Source organism: Anguilla anguilla, chromosome 18, assembly GCF_013347855.1.
Source record: "Anguilla anguilla isolate fAngAng1 chromosome 18, fAngAng1.pri, whole genome shotgun sequence".
Classification (NCBI taxonomy): Eukaryota; Metazoa; Chordata; class Actinopteri; order Anguilliformes; family Anguillidae; genus Anguilla; species Anguilla anguilla.
This window is the reverse complement of record NC_049218.1, coordinates 15,208,139-15,227,092: the sequence shown is the minus strand read 5'-3', so window position 1 is coordinate 15,227,092 and position 18,954 is coordinate 15,208,139. Positions and strand designations below refer to the sequence as shown.

Sequence of the window (18,954 nt, the reverse complement as noted above, 5' to 3'; positions counted from 1 at the left end):
CCCTGTTTTTTCATCTTACATTCAGAAAAGAATGTGGTCTTTCAAACTGTGTCACATAATAATAATCTCGCCTAAATATAAAAGGATGTTAAATAAGGCAAAGAAATACCACTTTAAAAAAATAATTTTACTCATTTATTTAATACAACACTTAAAAAATATAATACCTTCAGATTCTTAAAGTTGTTTCTTAAAAGTTGTCTGAACACACCACCCAATAGCAAATTTTTCATTTCATATTTCCAAGCATGTCCTGCAAATGAATTATTCTGAGGTACTTATTCAACAAATGCTTTCCAGATCAGGCAAAATATAATTCGATTTTGATATACATTATATAATAGTTTTTTTTTAATGACAATATGGAGCTGGATTTCACATCTTCCAAGTTATAACCAAATGCCTACACAAATAAGAATTTACAGAAATTATTTCAATCACCACTATATTTATTACAGTTGTTGAGGTGTTTAATTTAAAATGCATGTTCACTAGACTCTAATACAAAATCAAGATAGGAAGAAAACTATTAGATATTCTGATAATCATCAAAAGGCTCATGTTATTTCTGAGAATATTTTGGCAATTTCCTTCTTCAGTTTGTGTGTGTGTGTGTGTGTGTGTGTGTGTGTTTGTGCGTGTGTGCAGAGATGTACTGCAACATATACATGTGTGCAAGCAAAGACAATTACTCAAGAAACTGTAACAAAGAGATTCAAATACAGTCAGCGTGTTTGATAAATTGTATCACAGAATGCATCAGCGTGTACACACAGTATCTGATTATATAAAGTGTCAGAGACTATATGGTGTAGAGTGCACCCAATATGAATGCATGTAAAGTACTTGTTTTCCACATGGCCCACAGCTTTACACTTCATTGCTCCTCTCTTTCCACACCTCCACATTCAACAGGAAATTAAAAACCTACATGACACGTGTGGCTCTACTCAATATAGGTCATAAACAGCATATGTGATCGTTCTCCAATGATTAATGTACTGTATGATGTACTGGCATATTTAAATGTTTGGGCTTGTACATAGCTATGGGATTGTTGCTATAAGGTTGTATGTTTTAGTATTAAAATGATATACACATACACACCATAAAATGTTCGAAAGTTTCTTGTGCTGTGGCCTAATGCAGTGTCTCAGACCTTTGTGAATTACAGCCAAACCACAGCTATATTTTTGGTTTTCTGACGTGTAAACATTCATGGGTATTGTATACAGAGGGGTGGACAAGAAGGGTGAAATCTTGCCAAGATGGAAGACAACTGTACTAATAAATCTGATGGAGTGTAGAACGGACAAATATATAGACCATTGAAAGATGACCTGAGGTTCATCACAAACACAGTGTGTGATAAACCACATGTCCAATAATCAGAAACGCTGCATAACAGATAACACTCAATGTCGTGCTTACATTCCTGATTTTACTGAATATAATCAGTAGCAATTTCTTAAAAACTACAAATATCAATATGTCTTCTCTGCCATCATTTGTCTAAACAGCAAAGTAGCAGGATGATAACTGTTTAAGTGTCAACTGAAAAATACTGTATTTTCTGGAAATCCCTCCTCTGGCCTTAGCTCCAAGGCATGCAAAAAATTTGCTATTTGCTCTAAAAAAATAAAAAAAAAACTAATCTCAAACAAGAGAACAACTTTATTCCTCAATACCGAAGGCTAAATAAAATACAAAACCATAATGGACCAAAATGGCATGTGCACCACCTGTTCATAACTTGGGTGTGTTACCCATAATGCTTCAGGCTGGTCGGGATGCCAGGGTCACGGCCCCACCCCTACAATGTGGGAGTCAGGTGTCATGGGTTCCAGCAGTGAAGGGGGGCCACAGCCCTCAAAGGATGGTGCAGAAGAGCCTTTTCTGGCAGAAGGGATTTTCAGAGATGGGCAGAGGCAGGATGAGAGGATCATCTTCTATATGAGCCTGGCAGTATGCTATCAGATCGGCCGCCGCTTTAGACACCTGAGGGAGAGAGTGACAGAACATCAGTATGGTTCAACGCTGACCTTACAGAGAACACGATGATCACACACACACACACACACACATACACACACACACTGGGAGGGGGTGGCTTATAAAGCTTAAGGGTCTATATACTGACTTGGCTGAAGCAATCTAGAAAATCTGTTAGAGTGCTGCAATGCAACAACAACCACATGAGCATTTTGCTCATTTTGGCTAATTTTGAACAGTAAGTGCAACGAAAATAATGGAGTCATTATTTTCATACACTAAAAAGCTCCACTTTGGACAGCTTTGGGTTGGAGATGGTTTGGTGTAAACACACGGAAAATCAGATACATTCAGTGTGCCCATCAGCATACATCAGCCAATACACACCACCCACCTTCTGCTATTCTGCTGCAGAAAATGGAGTCCAAAACCCCGAGACCAGAGACACAGCAGTAATTGTGACCCAGCACATCGTCAAATGCAGATGGGCTATAATTATGGAAGATAAACCAGCAGTGCTGGAGTGCCCCTCTAATTTCTCCCTCACATGACAGAATGAGATACATGATAATTAACATACAGTCCTCTCCTCTGCCAGCTCACACACACTGTGTTCCCACTGCTGATCTACTGGTTCGCTGGCAGACCCCTAATTAGAGTTTGAGATCAGAGGAAGAAGCTGTCCTCGCCATCTCCCCGGAGGGGAAAAATCCAGAAACACACCATGTTTTCATTAGTTTCCCATTCAGGGAGTTGGCTTCCACTTTCACAAATGCATGCTGACACCAGGATGTTAGGACTGTAATTCAGTGATGAGCTTCCCCATCTCAATCCGGCTAAAAATGTTTTACAGTTCAATTAATAGATTGCAGATATGTATACACATTATCTCCTAAACAGAATTGGATCCATTTTTCTACAAAACACTACACCGCACCATCACTACAAAACGGAAAGATTACAAGAGTAACACCCCTGACAGGGCAGTAAATTGTGTGTGAAAAACAAGAGACAGCCAATGAGCCACAATTATGGGGCTGGAAACACACTGTTAAACTGATAATGATACTGATCCTGTTTCTGGTGATGAACAAGCTCACTGACTACAGAATATGATCTATCAATCAGAAGGTAGTTTTTCAATTATTTTCTTCTCTGCCTTAAAATGGGTGATCATCATGTATATCAGTACAGGTTTGTCCTAAAAATTTTTTTTAAAAACCAACAGGTTGAGAATAGTACTGATAATCAAATAAAATAAGCTGATTCACTGGCCCTCTTGGATTATTAAATAGGTAGAAATATGCAGACACAGCAAGCATGTCACACAAGCAGCACACACAGACATGACAAAACACGTGTGTACACACACATAAAGACACACACATACAGCTACACAGAACCTTTATCCTTTCAACAAAGGTTTCCATTTTGAGTTGCTCCACAGTCTTCCTCGCCTGTGCGATACTGGCAGTACAGTTGGACACGCTGTCATTCATGGTGGCGTCCTACAAGAAACAGGCAAGACCAAAGGAAAGGAGAGAGTGCTTTGAGTTTCCATGTACCCTGTACCTTCCCAGAGAACATGTATTTGGACATTCCCTTTCAGCCAGATAATGTACGGCTGGTGTATGGATGGTCCTGACCTTCAGCCCATATGAGTCCATAGCCTCAGACTGCTTTCCCCTGGCATTAATGTTGACAAGTGCAGCAACATTTTCCCACTGAGTTTGTGTTGGCTACATGAGTCATGGGGCTTTTGCAAGTCTTGAATTTCGTTACGGAGTACCGGCAACTGAATGTAACTGAGGATCCTAATGTAGTTATGGTAAGTTGACGATTCATATACAGAGTATTCTCAGAATAAATTACCTCTGTACGTGTAAGCAACAGGTAATAATACATTTTTAAAAGTAATAATTAAATGGAAGCAAACTCAAAGCAAAACAATCACAATTCATTTTCAGGTACAGTTCCTTTTTTATGTACTCCTGGTATCCATTGTACATGAGAAACTGCTTTTTATGTGACATGAAGGGGGGAAAGTGACTCAGCATAGTGTTTCACCACTCAGCCATATGATATGTTCATAAAACCACTCTCAGGGCGAAAGAATCCCAACTCCTGTCACCTCCAAGAAAATGTGTCTGGAGTTGTAATTTCTCTCCCTCTCTCTCTCTCACTTCCAGATGGATGCAGGTGAAGTTGGCTGAGGCTCTAGCACCTCTCACATAAGAGAGGCCGATGAGCACGATACACAGCGAGGAGCAGAACAGCAACAGTCTGGGGTTTGAGGTAGGCGTAACCACAATGCGCACTAAAGCTAAATGAGTCATGTGATGGATGGAAGCAAGACTTTTAAATAATGTTGCACAAATCAAACAAATTAACAGTTCAATCTATTGTACGACAGCATGCCAATTAAGCATCGCCATGTGTCTGCAAGACACTGACAGCTCATAGCAGATGGACCGACCAATCTGAACCTTTCTAATCAGACTAATGAGGAAATTCAGGTACATTCAGCAGCTACCTTCTTGGTGGAAAACAGCATCTAAGACCTCTAGGATGCAAATTCCCATCCATCACCGTAACATACAGACAACAAGGAAGACATCAGAGCCAGGCTATATCACAGGAGGCAGAGAAGGCCACAAGGAAGAAAAATCACCGATGGCCTTTATGACATCATCAGGAAAAACTGGACAGGGGTGAGGGTGACATAATGAGGGAGCATCTATGCAGGAAGTGAGCTGCTGGCTCAGGGGTGAGACTATCTGATGGGCTGAAAGCAATACAGTACTCCAGATGAAACCCTTCAGCTGCAAAAGGCAATAAGAACAGTTCCACTGCCTGCCTGCCCCCCCTTCCCCCCGAACGCTGAGAGGTGTAGAGCTGATACAGAGGTACACAGTAGCTACTCTCAATGTTTCTCACAATGGAGGTTAGGGAAATGGGCTTTAAACTCAAAAGTTGTGAGTTTGATTTCGATTCCACAGGGTATTGCCCTAAATTGCTTCAATAAACCACCAAGCTGGATAAATGGAGTGTATGTTTACAGAATTAAAATAAGTCTTACAGTTGCCAATTTGCATTACCCAATTTTGTAAAGTTCTCTGGATAAGACTGTCAGGCTATATGCTGAAATGGGAAAATGTAAAAAATATTTACCTGCTGCACTGACCTTTATTTATCAGCATTAGTACTGTTGTGGCAACAGCTGCCGTTTGACGCAATGGCCCATAGCGTTTTATGAACAGCGTTAAATGATGAACGCTAAACAATGTAATTTATTGTTAGTAATAGTAACAGTTGTAGCCTGGACAACACTCACATGCTCGAGCTTCTCAGTCCACTGCAAATACATGGTAATCACAATTAAGCGCAATTTAGAGAGGCTGTTATTTTGGCGGTCATTTCTTATGCGTTGCATGGGACACAATACATATTCATCAACTAGTTCGCGTGGATTGGTCATATTCAAGAATTAAAACAAAGCCTGAGCAAAATATCAAGTACAGCTAGCCAAATTGACAAGTGACCTCGGTTCATTAGTTTGTAAAAAATCTTCTGGGTTTTCTGCACAGCATTCAATCTTCAAGAAACAGCATTTACATTTCTGGCCAGCTAAAATGAACTAATGAGTGTCAAATTGCGCTCCATATCAAACTCCAGCGTCGAATCGCTGTGAAGTAGGCCTACCTACCAAATTGCTGACTACATTCACGCGCAATGCTCCGTAATGTAGGCTACCTGTGCTGTCGTTTAGCAGACAAGATTTTCCCCTTTTAATTAGTCTACTTTTAGGTAGCAGTCAAACCGGCAACCCCGACAAAGTTAAGCTATTTAAATTTTAGCTCGTAGCTCATTTGAAGTGTTATTTTGCCGTGACAGGTTGTTTCGTGAAACTGATAATGGAATTATACAAATGAACACATTGGAAATGTTAATTTAACCTACCTGAATTGGATTGTCGGTTACCCAGTGTTTTCCAACAAATACGGAGTCCCACGAACGCAAGATTCAGTAGTCTGGATATGCAGAAATATTTAAAACCTACGCATCACTTTCTTCCTAATTAGGAAAACACAATCCAATCAATCACAGGAAATAATTCAATAACTCTTCAGACTACTTCTCGTCATAACGCAACACGCCGCCAGTCGATGCAGAGCGTATTAGCCAAATGATAAATTCGCTTTCAACCCTGCACCGCCCTACGTGTCTTCAGCCCTGCTGGAGTAAATTTATAGCAGCAGGGAAGACCCTTCCAGTCATGTGCCACAGCCTGAACTGCCCTTTTTAATAGTCACAGATTACGTGTGTGAACGAGACATTCGGTCTGGAGCCTACTGTAGATCACAGCTGATGGGACATCATCACGAGCAGCCTGGAGGTGCTCACTTCTGAAGAAAGGGTACACACTTCACGATAATACTGAAATATATTATATATTGCTGTACTCATCTCTTGGTTTGTACCCACAGGTCCTAAATTTGACCAACCCTTTCCCATAATCAGGAAGAAATAACACATGAATTCATAATAGAAATGTGTATTGACAGCTACATGAACTCACATGCCAATGGATTCAACAAACAAAGAAAGAATAAATAAACTGACAACAAAAACCTTCTCAATGGTCCTCTGAAAACATTTCAAATTCTGTTTTTGCAGTAGGTATTTGTAACCCAATAACATTTGTAGAACATATTAATTTAACACACTGCTTTTCACACCATTGCATTACACACAACATACAGACATAAGGAGAAACATGAGGGAGATTATATGTACATGTATACAAATACAGAAATAGAGCCTTTGATCATATGACACATTGTAAACATGTAGAGCTTTGGGTGGACAAGTCCATGTAAAAAAACTGAAAAGGCACCAGTTATATTATTTTCATACTTTACTGAAACCTGCTAAAGAAGCATTATGTAAATCTGCATAAACTCATTACAAAATTCACTGGAAAATTAAATGCTTGTTGTGAGCATGACATAACAAGAACTCTCCCTTTCAAGTAGTTTTTAAGCATTACACGAAACGTAGGATGTGCAATCCTATGAACTACCAACACAAATTATATAAGGCTAAATGTGAAATTATACTGCAGCAGCAAATGCAGGGATCATGGTACCACAAGTGATTTCAGCCCTGATTTTTTTTCTCCACCACATCCTCTAACCTAACAAACAACATGACTACTTTAATCCAGAGTAAAGGAAAGAACATTTAAGGATTTACGGCCAGGGCAGTATGGAAAGTCACACCCATCAAAAATTGGTTCTCTGCAGATCCTCCGATGTCCTCTGCAGTTGAAAGCGGATTTTAAATTTGAAATAGAATTTCATTCTACTGCTTCCAGTTTTCAAGGGACACAGGAAAGACTAGCACTCTTCTGAGCCATTCCAGTAAAATTACTTGTACCTTGGGAAGAAATCTGTCTTGCAAGAGGGCAATTTTGCTCTGACTCCTCATGATTTTAATGAGACACTTGTAACAGTCTCCGGAGTAAAACACTGAGGATAAGTGACAGTTTGCACTGTACATGCAGCGGTGCAGTGGTTAGCGCTGTTGCCTTGCAAGAAGTAGGTTGTGGGTTTGACTCCCAGCTGGCCAGATCTTCTCTGCATGGTGTTTGCATGTTCTCCCGTGTTCACATAGTTTTTGTCTGGGTACTCCGGTTTCCTCCCACGCCGAAAGACATGTCACGTTAGCTGTACTCCTGCCATTGTCTTTGACCAAGGGACTGGCCTCACAGCTGGAGTTGGTCCCCAGGTGCTGCATTGTGGCCAACCACTGCTCCTAAGTAGCCAGGATGGGTTAAGTCCAGAGGGTAAATTACCCCACAGGGTTCAATAAAGCATATCTCAGGTTATCTTATCGCACACACCCTGTAGCTACTCCCTTGGCACGAGTACCCAGCATGCCACAAGATAACACACAGGGGCCCAAATTCTGTGACATCACATCAGCAACATAAGTGGCTACGCAGGGTCTAGTTTCTGTACAAGATGACAGGCACAGAGCCTTAGTGGGCTTTATCATAGAGGGATAATGACTGGAGAGGGACAGAAGGCTCAGAGAGGTCAGAGGGTGCAGCAGCTGTAACAGCACCCCTGTCTGGCAAAGCCAGTCTGTAGCAGTTTAGAAGGGAACATACTCCAAAACAAATCAAAATGGAGCCAGCCAGCTATACATTTGAACCACTTTCGTGGCAAAAAAGAAAAAACAGTCACAGGAGGAAAAAATGTACAAATGAAAAAAGTCTGATGAAACACTTGAGATCAGGTTGAAGAAGCACCATCTGAGCATCAAATCCCCCAGCCAGAATCTGTGAACAACTCCCTTCCATATATATATATACATCTTAATACATTCAGATTTCTTATATTCATATATGTACACATCTCTCTTAGCTTTCTCATTCTTTTAGAATGCTGGGACTGGCTTGTAGAGCCCAGTAGAGCTCCCGCTGGGTTGGGCACATGTTCTGACAATCCCTGGTGTCTCTGGGGAAGCACATGAGGTCAACCAGCAGCGTAGCTACTGAGGAAGGAGTAGAACATGGGGAGCTTCATCCGCTGCTGGTCCCGCCGGCACCAGACCATCACCGTGCCATCGCCGTTGGCCGTGTACAAGTGGTGTCCTTCACACGAGTACGTCAGGCTGGGGGAGTGCAGACCAGCACAGTTTATAGCAGTCAAGCAGCATTGCTACACTTGGCCCCAAATCAAAACCCATCTGGTGCAGCCTGTAGCTTCTCATTGCCATTTTGTTGATAGATTTATTGCAAAGTACATCTGTTTTGAGTGCAGACCCATTTTAATTTATTCTAATTGTACTTGACATGGTTCATATACTGCCAGCTGGGAATTTTCCAGGAGACAATATTTATATAAACTGCAGAGGAATTTTATTGCCATATGGTCATACACTGACCACTAGGTGTATATATGTGCGTATGTTGATTTCCCTGCATCTAAATAGTGTGTGAATCACAAACGCATTTTACCTGATGATGGGTTTGTTGGACTTGGGGAAAGTGATCTCTCTGACAGGCTTCAGGTCCAAAGTGCTCCAGAGTCTTAGAGTGAGAGGAGAGGGATTTTAAAACCACATTAATGCAGTGTTACCATGCACATTAATTCATTAAGCCTACGAGGGTTTAAGGGGCCGATTAACCGCAGGTAGAATCATATATAAATATAACATTTATATTATATTTATACATGCAGATATAACTATAAAAGAAGCTTATATAAAAAGAGGCTTCTTATATTCCACTTTCTCTTGAAGCTAATGTGAATGTAGCATAAGCATAAGAATCTATTCATATCTGTTCTAGATATTCTCATATTTTTAGATATTCTCTCTGAGTGAAAAGTCCATTAGGAACAGTTCCACCACACTGTGCATTCAGCATACTGACTTTAACTTCTCAGTGCAAATACAATACAGACTGGCACTGATCTCTGTTTTAATCCAAACTGTGTGGTTCAGTAGGTCACACCGTTTAAGTTAAGAGAGTTTTCTAACACATCTAATCTAAAGTACCAGCCACTGGGTGTAAGTGGATTGGTGCTTGGAAATCGATCTCCTGAGATGGTCCTCTTGTTTGATGACTATGTGCTTTTCCTGCCGGGATAGTCAGAGTATTCTGTACCTGACGACACCATTCTCCAGTCCCCCGGCGATAACATTGACGGACATGCCTTCTGGCTGATTGGAGAACGCCAGAGAGTGGATGGTTTCTCTGCAGTGAGCCAATTCAATAAGGGCTCCATTCACCGTCCACAAGCGGAGGTCACTGCCGCCCCCTGCTGGTAAAAGAGGGAACAGGCAAGATGCTAATGCTTCTGAAGCATGGGGTGGGGCAGGGTGAGGGCTAATATTGTTCAGTGTGCAATATTAAGACAAAAGGATTTTTTTATCAGTCATGTCCACATTATTTTTTTCCACTAACAAGCAGGTTACAGTTCATTAAAATCTTTAAATAACTGCTTTAAAAAGTGAGTGACCCTGTGCTCAGCCAATGGACCAGCCATCCTGTGAACATATAAACTATTCACATCAGAGCTGGTAATTGCTTTGCAGTTGATTTTTTCCTCTCGACTAAATAACTCACCTGAGTCGCATACAGTGGCGATGTCACCTGTGGTCTCGCTGGCAGACACGGCTGTGACAGGATTCTTGTGCCCCATGAGGCTCTGTATGTAACATAACCTGGGGTTGAGGAAACACATGGTTCTCACCATGAGGCGTGAGACACTAAGCCTGTGACAGCTTCTGTTCTTACAGCTGACACTTCTGCATCCTCATCCAAAGCGTGTGTTACGGATTTACTTGAAGTATGTAAGAAAAGGAGGTTCGTACTCAACTCATCCGTCCATAAGAGTTTGTTCCCAAACTCTAGTCTTTGAATGTACTGTGGTGCCAGGAAGAGAGATGACACACTGCCCCTGGAGCTTGGGGTTTTTACCTGTGGACTTTTGACTTTTGTTTGGACCGAGGAATAACATTACCTGCTCTTACTGTGGTGCTAAGGAATTCTCAGAAGAGAGAAGAGCACACACCTGTTCAGATCCCAGAGGATGCAGGTGCCATCTTGGCTGCCACTGATGAGCACACTGTAGGGCTTGCAGACAAACAGGTGGGTCACCTCAGCTGTGTGGCCGTACAGGTGCACCTGGGAGTCCACCTCCATCTCTGAGGGCTGCAGGAGAGACCACACACACGTCCAGTTCCACACGCAGACATTCACATGCCCACAAGGTAGTGGGGGACTACACCCTTCACACCTGGGGTGTCCTAGAAGTACACTGTCAAATGGGAGAGAGGGTTGCCGTGGAAATGTACCATGGTGTTGGTGAAGCCGCAGTGGTAGGCCATGATCACTCCACACTTAATGCCTGTGAAGAGTTGGCAGCTGTCAGGGACCCAAGCACAACTGCTGACCTGGGGGCGAGAGAGCAGGGGAGGGAGGAGAGAGAGAGATGGACTGAGTTAAATAGACAGAGAGAGATATGTGGGTTTGAACACTGCTCGCTGAATTTGGGAATGCCCTTGTATGTACTGCAGAAGACTAGTTGGCACTAGAGGCCACACTGTACTGTGGTTAGGTTATCAAAAACTGACCTTGTTCATGACAAACTGAACAAAAGAAAATAAACACATCACTCCATTTTACAGCATTTGTAAGAGTAAGTGTGATGTGTGCATGTGCATGTGCATGTGCCTGTATGTGTGTGTGTGTGTGTGTTTGTGGGTCACCTGTGTGTGTGGGCGTGGGGGGGGGGGGGTGTTAGGGCTGGGCACACCTGGTGCAGGTGGGAACTCTGGATGAAGTTGACTGGCGGCTCACTCTGCCTGCTCTTGAGTCGCAGTATGTTGTCAGCATAGCCCCAGCTCAAGATGGCCGACCACTGGATATCCGTACTGTGCATGCTCCGCACACCTGCAAGCACACAACTGTAAGAGCCACACTCTGCCCGAGTCACTGTGGGTGGTTTGTGGGTGTGGCCCTGTGAGCAGTGTGTAGGCATGGCCCTATGAGAGGGGTATAGGCATGACCCTGTGGGCGGGGCACTGCAGGTACCTTGCTCCTTGCTGTAGATCATCATGAGGCAGAAGTTGCGGGACAGGCCGCAGACTGCCCGGGTGGGCAGGGCTAGCAGGGAGCCGAAATGTTCTCCGTGGGGCTGACTGAAGCACACCACGGGGTCGGGGGCAGAAGGGGACCCCACGTAGTCACCCCACTTCAGCCCTTTGATCCAGGGCAGGGGGCTCTGCAGCATGGGGAGGAGAGATCACACCATCACAGCCCTCCTTAACCCAGCGAAGCTGCAGTCAGCCATACAGAGGCAGTGTAATGTCACTGGATAGCGCATCTCCATAGAGGCCAATGTTCATTTGTTCTTTTTGACAACCACACACCTGGTGCAAATATCATGCTTATAGTGTAGTACATTTATATTAAGATAATTCAGCTTGGAAATCTTTCTTGTTTTTGGGCGTCCACGATTTTGACGTAGCCCACACCCATTGTATTCATGCAGCTGTAACGATGAATATTAGGCTAAGTTCACGCTAACCATTGTCTTGTACACATTACACTCATACCTGGCAGACCACCTCCCTGGGCGGCTCCTTGCTCTCTCTGAAGGCCCGCTGGACAAACAGGCCCACGGCAGCAGGCAGCTCACTCTCCGGGAGGAGGTGGGGCCCGGAGCGGCTGATGTGGGTGCTGCTGAAGAGCTGCCGTGGCGTCTGGCCGTACGTCTTTATCATGGTCTCCAGGGCCCGCCGCTGCACCGGGTCCTCCACCGCCGACACGTCCATCCCAAAATACGTCTGCAGAGTATGCCCAGACACACACACACGCATTCACACACATGTACACACATGCATGCACAAACACACATGTAGGAATTTTAATTAAATGTAAAAGTACTAGCTGATCCTCCCTATTGAAGAAGCTTTTGTACCGGATGGTGGAATTCTTTGACCAGATTGATATCTGATTAAAATCTGTTGAAATTTGTTGTGGGATCCACTCAAGTGCAGTTGCGTGTGCATGCTATAAACGGACCCCCGACGTGGAAGTTTTGTCACGTTAGATCATTGTGGGCTGGCTCTCACCGCGGGGTGGAAGACGTTGATGGCCTGAATCGCGGCTTTGCCTTTCTGCTTAACCCCAAAGACCAGGTCGATCCAGTGGCACAGCGTCTGGGACACCTGCTCCGACTCCAGCGCCTGCCGATGGATCAGGACGAACAAACGCGGATCGTTCCGGGCCCAGGGGGGCAGGCTGACATGGTCCACACGCTCCCCGTTCTGCCGCAGGCCAAAGTCGAACCCTGAGGGGACAGGAGGAATGAAGAGAGGAGAGACAGATGGGCCCATTAGCTTCTCTGTTCTGGGACCGGAGTGTCTGGAGGGCTGATTCTTCCTGTGAATTCAGCCCAACCAAGCAAGTTCAAAGGATTGTCCTGGGTGTATTATCACAAGTATTTAATGATCATTCAATAAACAAATTATTCTCCTTACTCAATCAGGCAAGTATGCCACTTTAGACAATAATTAAAATAATATTAAAATGATTTTGTGTCCAGTAATAATAAAAAACACAACTGATTCCAATCTTTTTGTTATAAACCGGTAATGATTTAATGTGCTACGCAAACACAGCAGACACATTTAAGAAAAAAGGAAGAAACTGCTAGCTGAACATGATGCACCGGTATCAGGAACAGGTTCAGGCACACCATCCCTGTAATGGGATGTTTTCCATCTCACTGGCCACTGCTGCGCTCCTGCAGTACCTTCTCTGTTGACCAGGAATTCAGGCAGGTAGAAGAATTCCGGGATGAGCTCCTTGACGTCAGTCATGGACTCGTAGGAGGACAGGCGCCATGTAGTATCCATAGAGTGGAAGGTACGGTCTGGGATGTCAAAGCTGCGGTCTGTTCAATTATGCAGAACAAAATGCTAAAGCGTTTGAATGACACTGAACTCACCCCAGCAATGAACCACATCCCAGGGATGGGTCAGGTTTGGGGATAGAGGGATAGAGATTTTGAGTTTAGGGGGATAGGGGTGTTAGGGATAGGGGGATTGAGTTGTTGAGATTAAGGCTTGGGGATCCCACACATTTGAGTCAGGATGTGTAATGACTTGAGCCACTCATAAAAAGCAACAAACAATACTGGATATTTCACTTTAAAACCAGGTCACAGAAGACACTGGTGAACACAGCAAATCTAGTCTCACATGAAATTTGACATTATCATAACCTTAACATCAATTACATCTATGCAGGCATGCATTTATGATCAATGCTGATGTATTTATGATGGCCTACTGTCTACGTTAATCATATCATTGAAGTATCTGCATGGTCTGAGCAGCAATGTACGGAGGAATCCGGTCACCTTGGTAGACCAGGAACATGTTGGTGAAGGGGGGCATTCTGAGCAGGAAGTGCAGCACGGTGCCGCTGTTGGAGTAGTGGGAGCCGTAGTGATACGGCTGCACAGGGGGCATGGAGGCCTTCTCATCAGCCCCCCTCCTAAACTCCTCCTCCAGGTACTGCAACACAGGTCCTCATTAGACATAGCAACATGAGTGCACATACATACACACACATGCATGCAAAAAAAAACACACATATGCAAGCACACACAGATGTGATGTGTATTTGTATAAAGAGCCATGGTGTACGTTTCAGATACTGTATATGGAAACCAATCAAACTTCAGCCAATAAGCACTTCTGCCACATCGCAGATGAACGATATTGATTGTGTACAGAAAGGAAGGAATGGGTGAACATCATGTACCTTGTAGTTGCTCACATATCGGTCCTCCTTCTCTTTAGTCTGCACTGCTATTGGTTTACTGAGGTTCCTGACGGAGAACACAACACACCCTGACACATGAGACTCTCAGAACACCAGGGACAGCCCAGAACAGCAGCTTAGCGCAGAGCACCAGGCCCAACCCAGAACAGATGTCCTGTTGTCCATTAACTCAGCTCAGGACCATGCTAGTATACAGACCTCCTAATTTAGAATGAACTAAGTCTCATTCAGAACCAACATCCTGGTGCTAATCTAATGAGCCTCACTGCACAGTCATGGAGACAGCACTGCCTGCCTTATATACACAGACTCACAGTACCTGCCTTCACATATGAAAATGAATCTCCATGCATATTTCATTCATAGATGAGGTCGGACTTGAAGTTCCTCAGCTGCCACTCTGAACATGAGTTTTTTTTACTCAAAGCTGCACTGTGCAGATGTGTTAACTGTCCTAATAGTGTCAGATGATGCGACCCTAGGAGAGCCTGACAGGTTTGATGGCGACACTGACCTGTAGATGGCAGCATCGTTTAGGTCCAGTGTGTCGCTGGTGTAGTCCCTCAGGATGAAGGGGAAGACGGGGTACTGCATGAGGTCGTTGAAGGAGCGGCCGGCGTTCTTGTTAAGGTGTGTGAGGTACTCAAAGTTAGAAATCTGACCGCTGCTCCACAGGTGTGTGAGCGCCGTGATGTTACCGTACTCCAGCAGGTTGGGCAGGTTGGACGAGAGAATATTCTGGTAAACTGTGTCACGGAACTGTGCCGTGAAAGGATGGAAACAGCTACTGTCACACACACGTGTAAATCAAACACTGTATGTATCACACACAAACACACACACACACACACACACACACAGACACACATATGCACATACACACAAACATGTAAAATTAAAACTGCATGTACTACACACACGTGTAAAATAAACACTGCACATGCCGTACAGACTTGCCTTGGTGTTGTCGAATGCCAGTAGAAAGGTCCTGCCATTGGTCAGAAATATCTCCACGCCTCTGTCCTTCAGCTGCCACCAGCGCTTATGGACCTCCTTAATCTCCTCATAGGTCCAGGAGAAGGAGGCAGGCTCCATCTCCTCCTGGGGATCCTGGTAGGAAACACAGCCCAGATTCAGGCCCAAACTGCATCTGCATTCCACACAGCCCTGCTGTTGCATACATATGTGTGACAATCCATCTTTACCTGAGTGTCATGGGCTTCAGCAGAACTGTCCTCCACAAAGTACATCCCGGACTTCCCTAAGGACAGACACAGCGAGTGAACATTGTCTCTGAGGACAAACACAGCGAGTGGGTCTTGTCTCTGAGTGAGCGTAAAAGGTTGTGCATGTTTTGAAATATTGTTACCTATCTGGTGAGAAAGGTGACTGTATGGGAATGATGTAAAGAAGTAGGAAGATTATGGGTATAAATGTAAAAAGTGGGGCCTTACCCAGCAACAGCTCTCCTGCAGTTTCTCTAGAGGGCGCCACATTAATGCACCGCCTGGTGAACCTGGGGATGAATTCAATTGAGCAGGTAAACGCCTCTGCTCCTCAAGAGCACCCTGCCAGGTGTGTCAATATGAAGGGAGTGGGAGGCGGATGTGGTCTTACCTGATAAGCTCGCTGGTGGCTTTGTCTTTCACAGTTGAAGAGTATAAGCGGGTTTTATCCCCAAACAGGTATGACAGTGGAGGCTTGACTTGGTCTATACAAAGACAAGATTTAATCATACCAGTAATCGTAGTAATACCAGTAATAATACCAGTGCAGACATATGCACTCATACATACGCATACACATGCGTGCACGTACACACACACACACACACACACACACTCCTACAACCGTATCGGACAGCGGGGTATACCCTTTGCCTTGCAGCGGTCCTGCAGCAGGTGTTTTTTTGGGATGGTGAGATGGCACCTCTGTAAGCGCCGCCTCTCCCGGTTTGGGCCCTCGGTGGGGTCCAACTGCCAGGACGTGGGGTATGAGGCCTCGTCATACCAAACCGCTCTGAAACACACATACACAAAACTCTGTAACAAACGGATACAGCTCTGAAACACACGTACACAAAATTCAGCAACAAACAGATACAGGTGTGCGCTCCCTGCTCACCTGTCATGTGTAAGTTGCTGTACTTGTTCCTTCCAGAATCGGCTGGCACTCAGGTCTCCCTTGTACAGACGGCGGATGTGCTGAATCACCTTCTTGCGCTCCAAGCCCTGCCGCAGGGACACATTCTGCGTGACGTCTGCCGCCATCCTGAAGATGTCCTTCGACCTGCTGTCCAGCCTCTGCATCAGACTGGAGAGAGAAAGGGGCGTGGTCATCAGTCACAGCAGAGCAACGCTAGCCCCGCCCACACACTCCACCAGCCAATCACAACCTCTCACCTTTTCTGAGTGATTCCCATTTTCTTCTCCCAGGCGGCCTTGCTCATTTTTTCATCAGACAGGTATTTCAGCTGCTCCTGTGGGAGAAGTGGGGGGGGGGGGCATGGAGGTGGTGAGAGGGGCCTGAAACCCTAGAGCTAACTCAATGAAGCCCCCTCCAGCCTTCACCCCACCGCCTGCTTGGGTTGGAGTCGCCATGGTTACCTCTTTGATGGCCTTGATGAGGTCGGGTTTTGGGGGGGCGCTGGGCGGGACGCAGCGGTGACCGCACAGTTTGAGGGACGTCAGGAAGACCCCCCCAGCTGTCTGCTCCTCCTTACTCAGCTTGCCTTTGTGGTCATGGAGCAGCTCGTACAGGTACAGAGCTAGCTTTGGCCCGTGCTGTAACACGAAAACACACACACACACACACACACGCACACACACGCACACGTGTGCAAATACACCCACAAAACACATAAACACATAAACACCCAGCTGCGCAAGCTTGCACACTGCAGAAGATTAATTATTTCAGTGTGGTCAGGATGGCTCAGAAAGAAATGGAAACAGCATGCCGTGAGAACAGGATATTTTCTCACACACCTCTGCTGTAGCAGCTGTCTGAACTCTAGGCAGACAAGCTGCTCCCTCACACACACTTGGCGCAGGGCCGCACCCTCCCCTCCCTCACCTCCAGACCCGGGCTCAGGCTCTCCCGCAGGATTTCGGGGTGGCAGGGCTCGTACACCAGCTCCAGCGCCTCCTTCCTGCTCTGCAGTGGCCGTGCAGGGCTCAGCGCATGAACCAGGAGGCGCCCGATCTGCACCCGAAATGTGTCCCTGCAGGACCACAACATCCGCCTCCACTGCTGCCTGGGAGCACCGCCCCTCCCCGACACGCCCTGCGAGAAGCATGTGTTCACATACATGCCCATCTACTGCCATCACACATATACACACTTACATGCACATGGCCCTTAGTACCAACTACTATTCATACATTCTGTTGATACATTAACTGTCACTCTACCACAGGGGTCTGCAACACTGGTTCTGGAGAGCCACATGCTTTGCTGGTTTTTGTTTTCACCTTAAAATAAGCACCCAAGTAACCAGGTGAACTGAGCTAGCTGTAATCAAACTGTAATCAGCTCTAATTGATTAATTTAGTGCAGAGTAATAACGAAAACCACCAGTGCCTGTGGCTCTTCAGGACCAGGGTTGCGGACCCCTGCTTTGTTATGTCTTTTATCTGTAGATTACCTTCATGGGTTTCGGAGGATACTCACCAGACTAATCTTCATCCCCTCCACCATCAGCCTAAGAATGGCCTTCTGGAAGCTTCTAATGCTGGTGAGGGGCGGAGCCAGGCCATTCTGCCCCGGGGCCTGCTCTCCTGGGCCAGGCTGCTGCGCAGAGGATTCTGTCATATTCAGGAGGTCAAAGCAGTCCTGGCTGATATCTGAAAAACAAGGGACACTGTGACCCCCCTGCAGAAAGGGGAGTGAATGGGGGACGGGGATGGGGGGGGCTCACTGTATCATGTTAGAGGAGAAATGTGGGGGGCTCACTGTATCATGGTAGATGAATAATGTGGGGGGATCACTGTACCATGGTAGATGAGACGGTTGACTGCTAGCACCACCAGTCTCTGCAGGCGCTGCACAAGCTCTGATTCGCTGGCACGGGCGGGGTTCTCCTCGCTCATCCTGCGTTGCATCATCTCCGTCAGATCATCCCCCGCCATCGAGCGCACCCGCGTCAGCAAGGAGTCCGACTGCACCATGGAGAACCGGCGCCGGCCTGTGCGCGCACACACACACACCACATGCACACACACACACACACGCACACACACCACAAGCACACACACAGACACCACATGCACACACACGCACACACACACACACATACACCACATGCACACACACACACACATGCACACACAGACACACACACAGACACACACCACATGCACACACACACCACATGCATGCACACACACACACACCACATGCACACATTAATTTAATCACATTTAATCATTTGCACATAACAGAGATTCTATGCATCAGAATTTGTACTCTAGAATACAGAATTTTACATAATTATTTCGGGGTTTCTCTATAGTTCTACATTCTGACACTAATACAGGTTAACATTAAACAGACACTTTTCTAAGCATTACTTTAATATGTTCAGGTCT

General features: G+C 45.3%; 2 protein-coding genes across 2 annotated transcripts in view; both read right to left on the bottom strand.

The window, feature by feature from the left end:
* Nucleotides 1-122: 122 nt before the first annotated feature.
* LOC118217552 (guanine nucleotide-binding protein G(I)/G(S)/G(O) subunit gamma-2-like) lies at nucleotides 123-6,273 on the bottom strand. The gene is made up of 3 exons (XM_035399407.1): nucleotides 5,953-6,273; nucleotides 3,396-3,500; nucleotides 123-1,998 (listed from the first exon to the last, which is right to left on the bottom strand). The coding sequence occupies exons 2-3, from the start codon at nucleotides 3,489-3,491 to the stop codon at nucleotides 1,870-1,872; spliced, it is 225 nt and encodes a 74-aa protein (XP_035255298.1). The 5' UTR covers nucleotides 3,492-3,500; nucleotides 5,953-6,273; the 3' UTR covers nucleotides 123-1,869.
* Nucleotides 6,274-6,555: 282 nt separating this feature from the next.
* LOC118217551 (lysosomal-trafficking regulator-like) overlaps nucleotides 6,556-18,954 on the bottom strand; it is a 32,480-nt gene continuing 20,081 nt past the window's right edge. The window contains exons 29-53 of the mRNA XM_035399406.1: nucleotides 18,360-18,551; nucleotides 18,038-18,210; nucleotides 17,441-17,650; nucleotides 16,972-17,148; nucleotides 16,768-16,844; nucleotides 16,490-16,678; nucleotides 16,239-16,384; nucleotides 15,983-16,076; nucleotides 15,820-15,881; nucleotides 15,571-15,626; nucleotides 15,323-15,475; nucleotides 14,880-15,124; nucleotides 14,345-14,411; nucleotides 13,938-14,094; nucleotides 13,329-13,469; nucleotides 12,646-12,863; nucleotides 12,127-12,357; nucleotides 11,603-11,792; nucleotides 11,325-11,461; nucleotides 10,864-10,962; nucleotides 10,581-10,720; nucleotides 10,133-10,230; nucleotides 9,671-9,827; nucleotides 9,020-9,091; nucleotides 6,556-8,673 (exon numbers count right to left, since the gene is read on the bottom strand). Of these exons, the coding sequence (XP_035255297.1) occupies nucleotides 8,535-8,673; nucleotides 9,020-9,091; nucleotides 9,671-9,827; nucleotides 10,133-10,230; nucleotides 10,581-10,720; nucleotides 10,864-10,962; nucleotides 11,325-11,461; nucleotides 11,603-11,792; nucleotides 12,127-12,357; nucleotides 12,646-12,863; nucleotides 13,329-13,469; nucleotides 13,938-14,094; nucleotides 14,345-14,411; nucleotides 14,880-15,124; nucleotides 15,323-15,475; nucleotides 15,571-15,626; nucleotides 15,820-15,881; nucleotides 15,983-16,076; nucleotides 16,239-16,384; nucleotides 16,490-16,678; nucleotides 16,768-16,844; nucleotides 16,972-17,148; nucleotides 17,441-17,650; nucleotides 18,038-18,210; nucleotides 18,360-18,551 (3,620 nt within the window). The 3' untranslated portion in view covers nucleotides 6,556-8,534. The remainder of the gene's footprint in view (nucleotides 8,674-9,019; nucleotides 9,092-9,670; nucleotides 9,828-10,132; nucleotides 10,231-10,580; nucleotides 10,721-10,863; nucleotides 10,963-11,324; nucleotides 11,462-11,602; nucleotides 11,793-12,126; nucleotides 12,358-12,645; nucleotides 12,864-13,328; nucleotides 13,470-13,937; nucleotides 14,095-14,344; nucleotides 14,412-14,879; nucleotides 15,125-15,322; nucleotides 15,476-15,570; nucleotides 15,627-15,819; nucleotides 15,882-15,982; nucleotides 16,077-16,238; nucleotides 16,385-16,489; nucleotides 16,679-16,767; nucleotides 16,845-16,971; nucleotides 17,149-17,440; nucleotides 17,651-18,037; nucleotides 18,211-18,359; nucleotides 18,552-18,954) is intronic.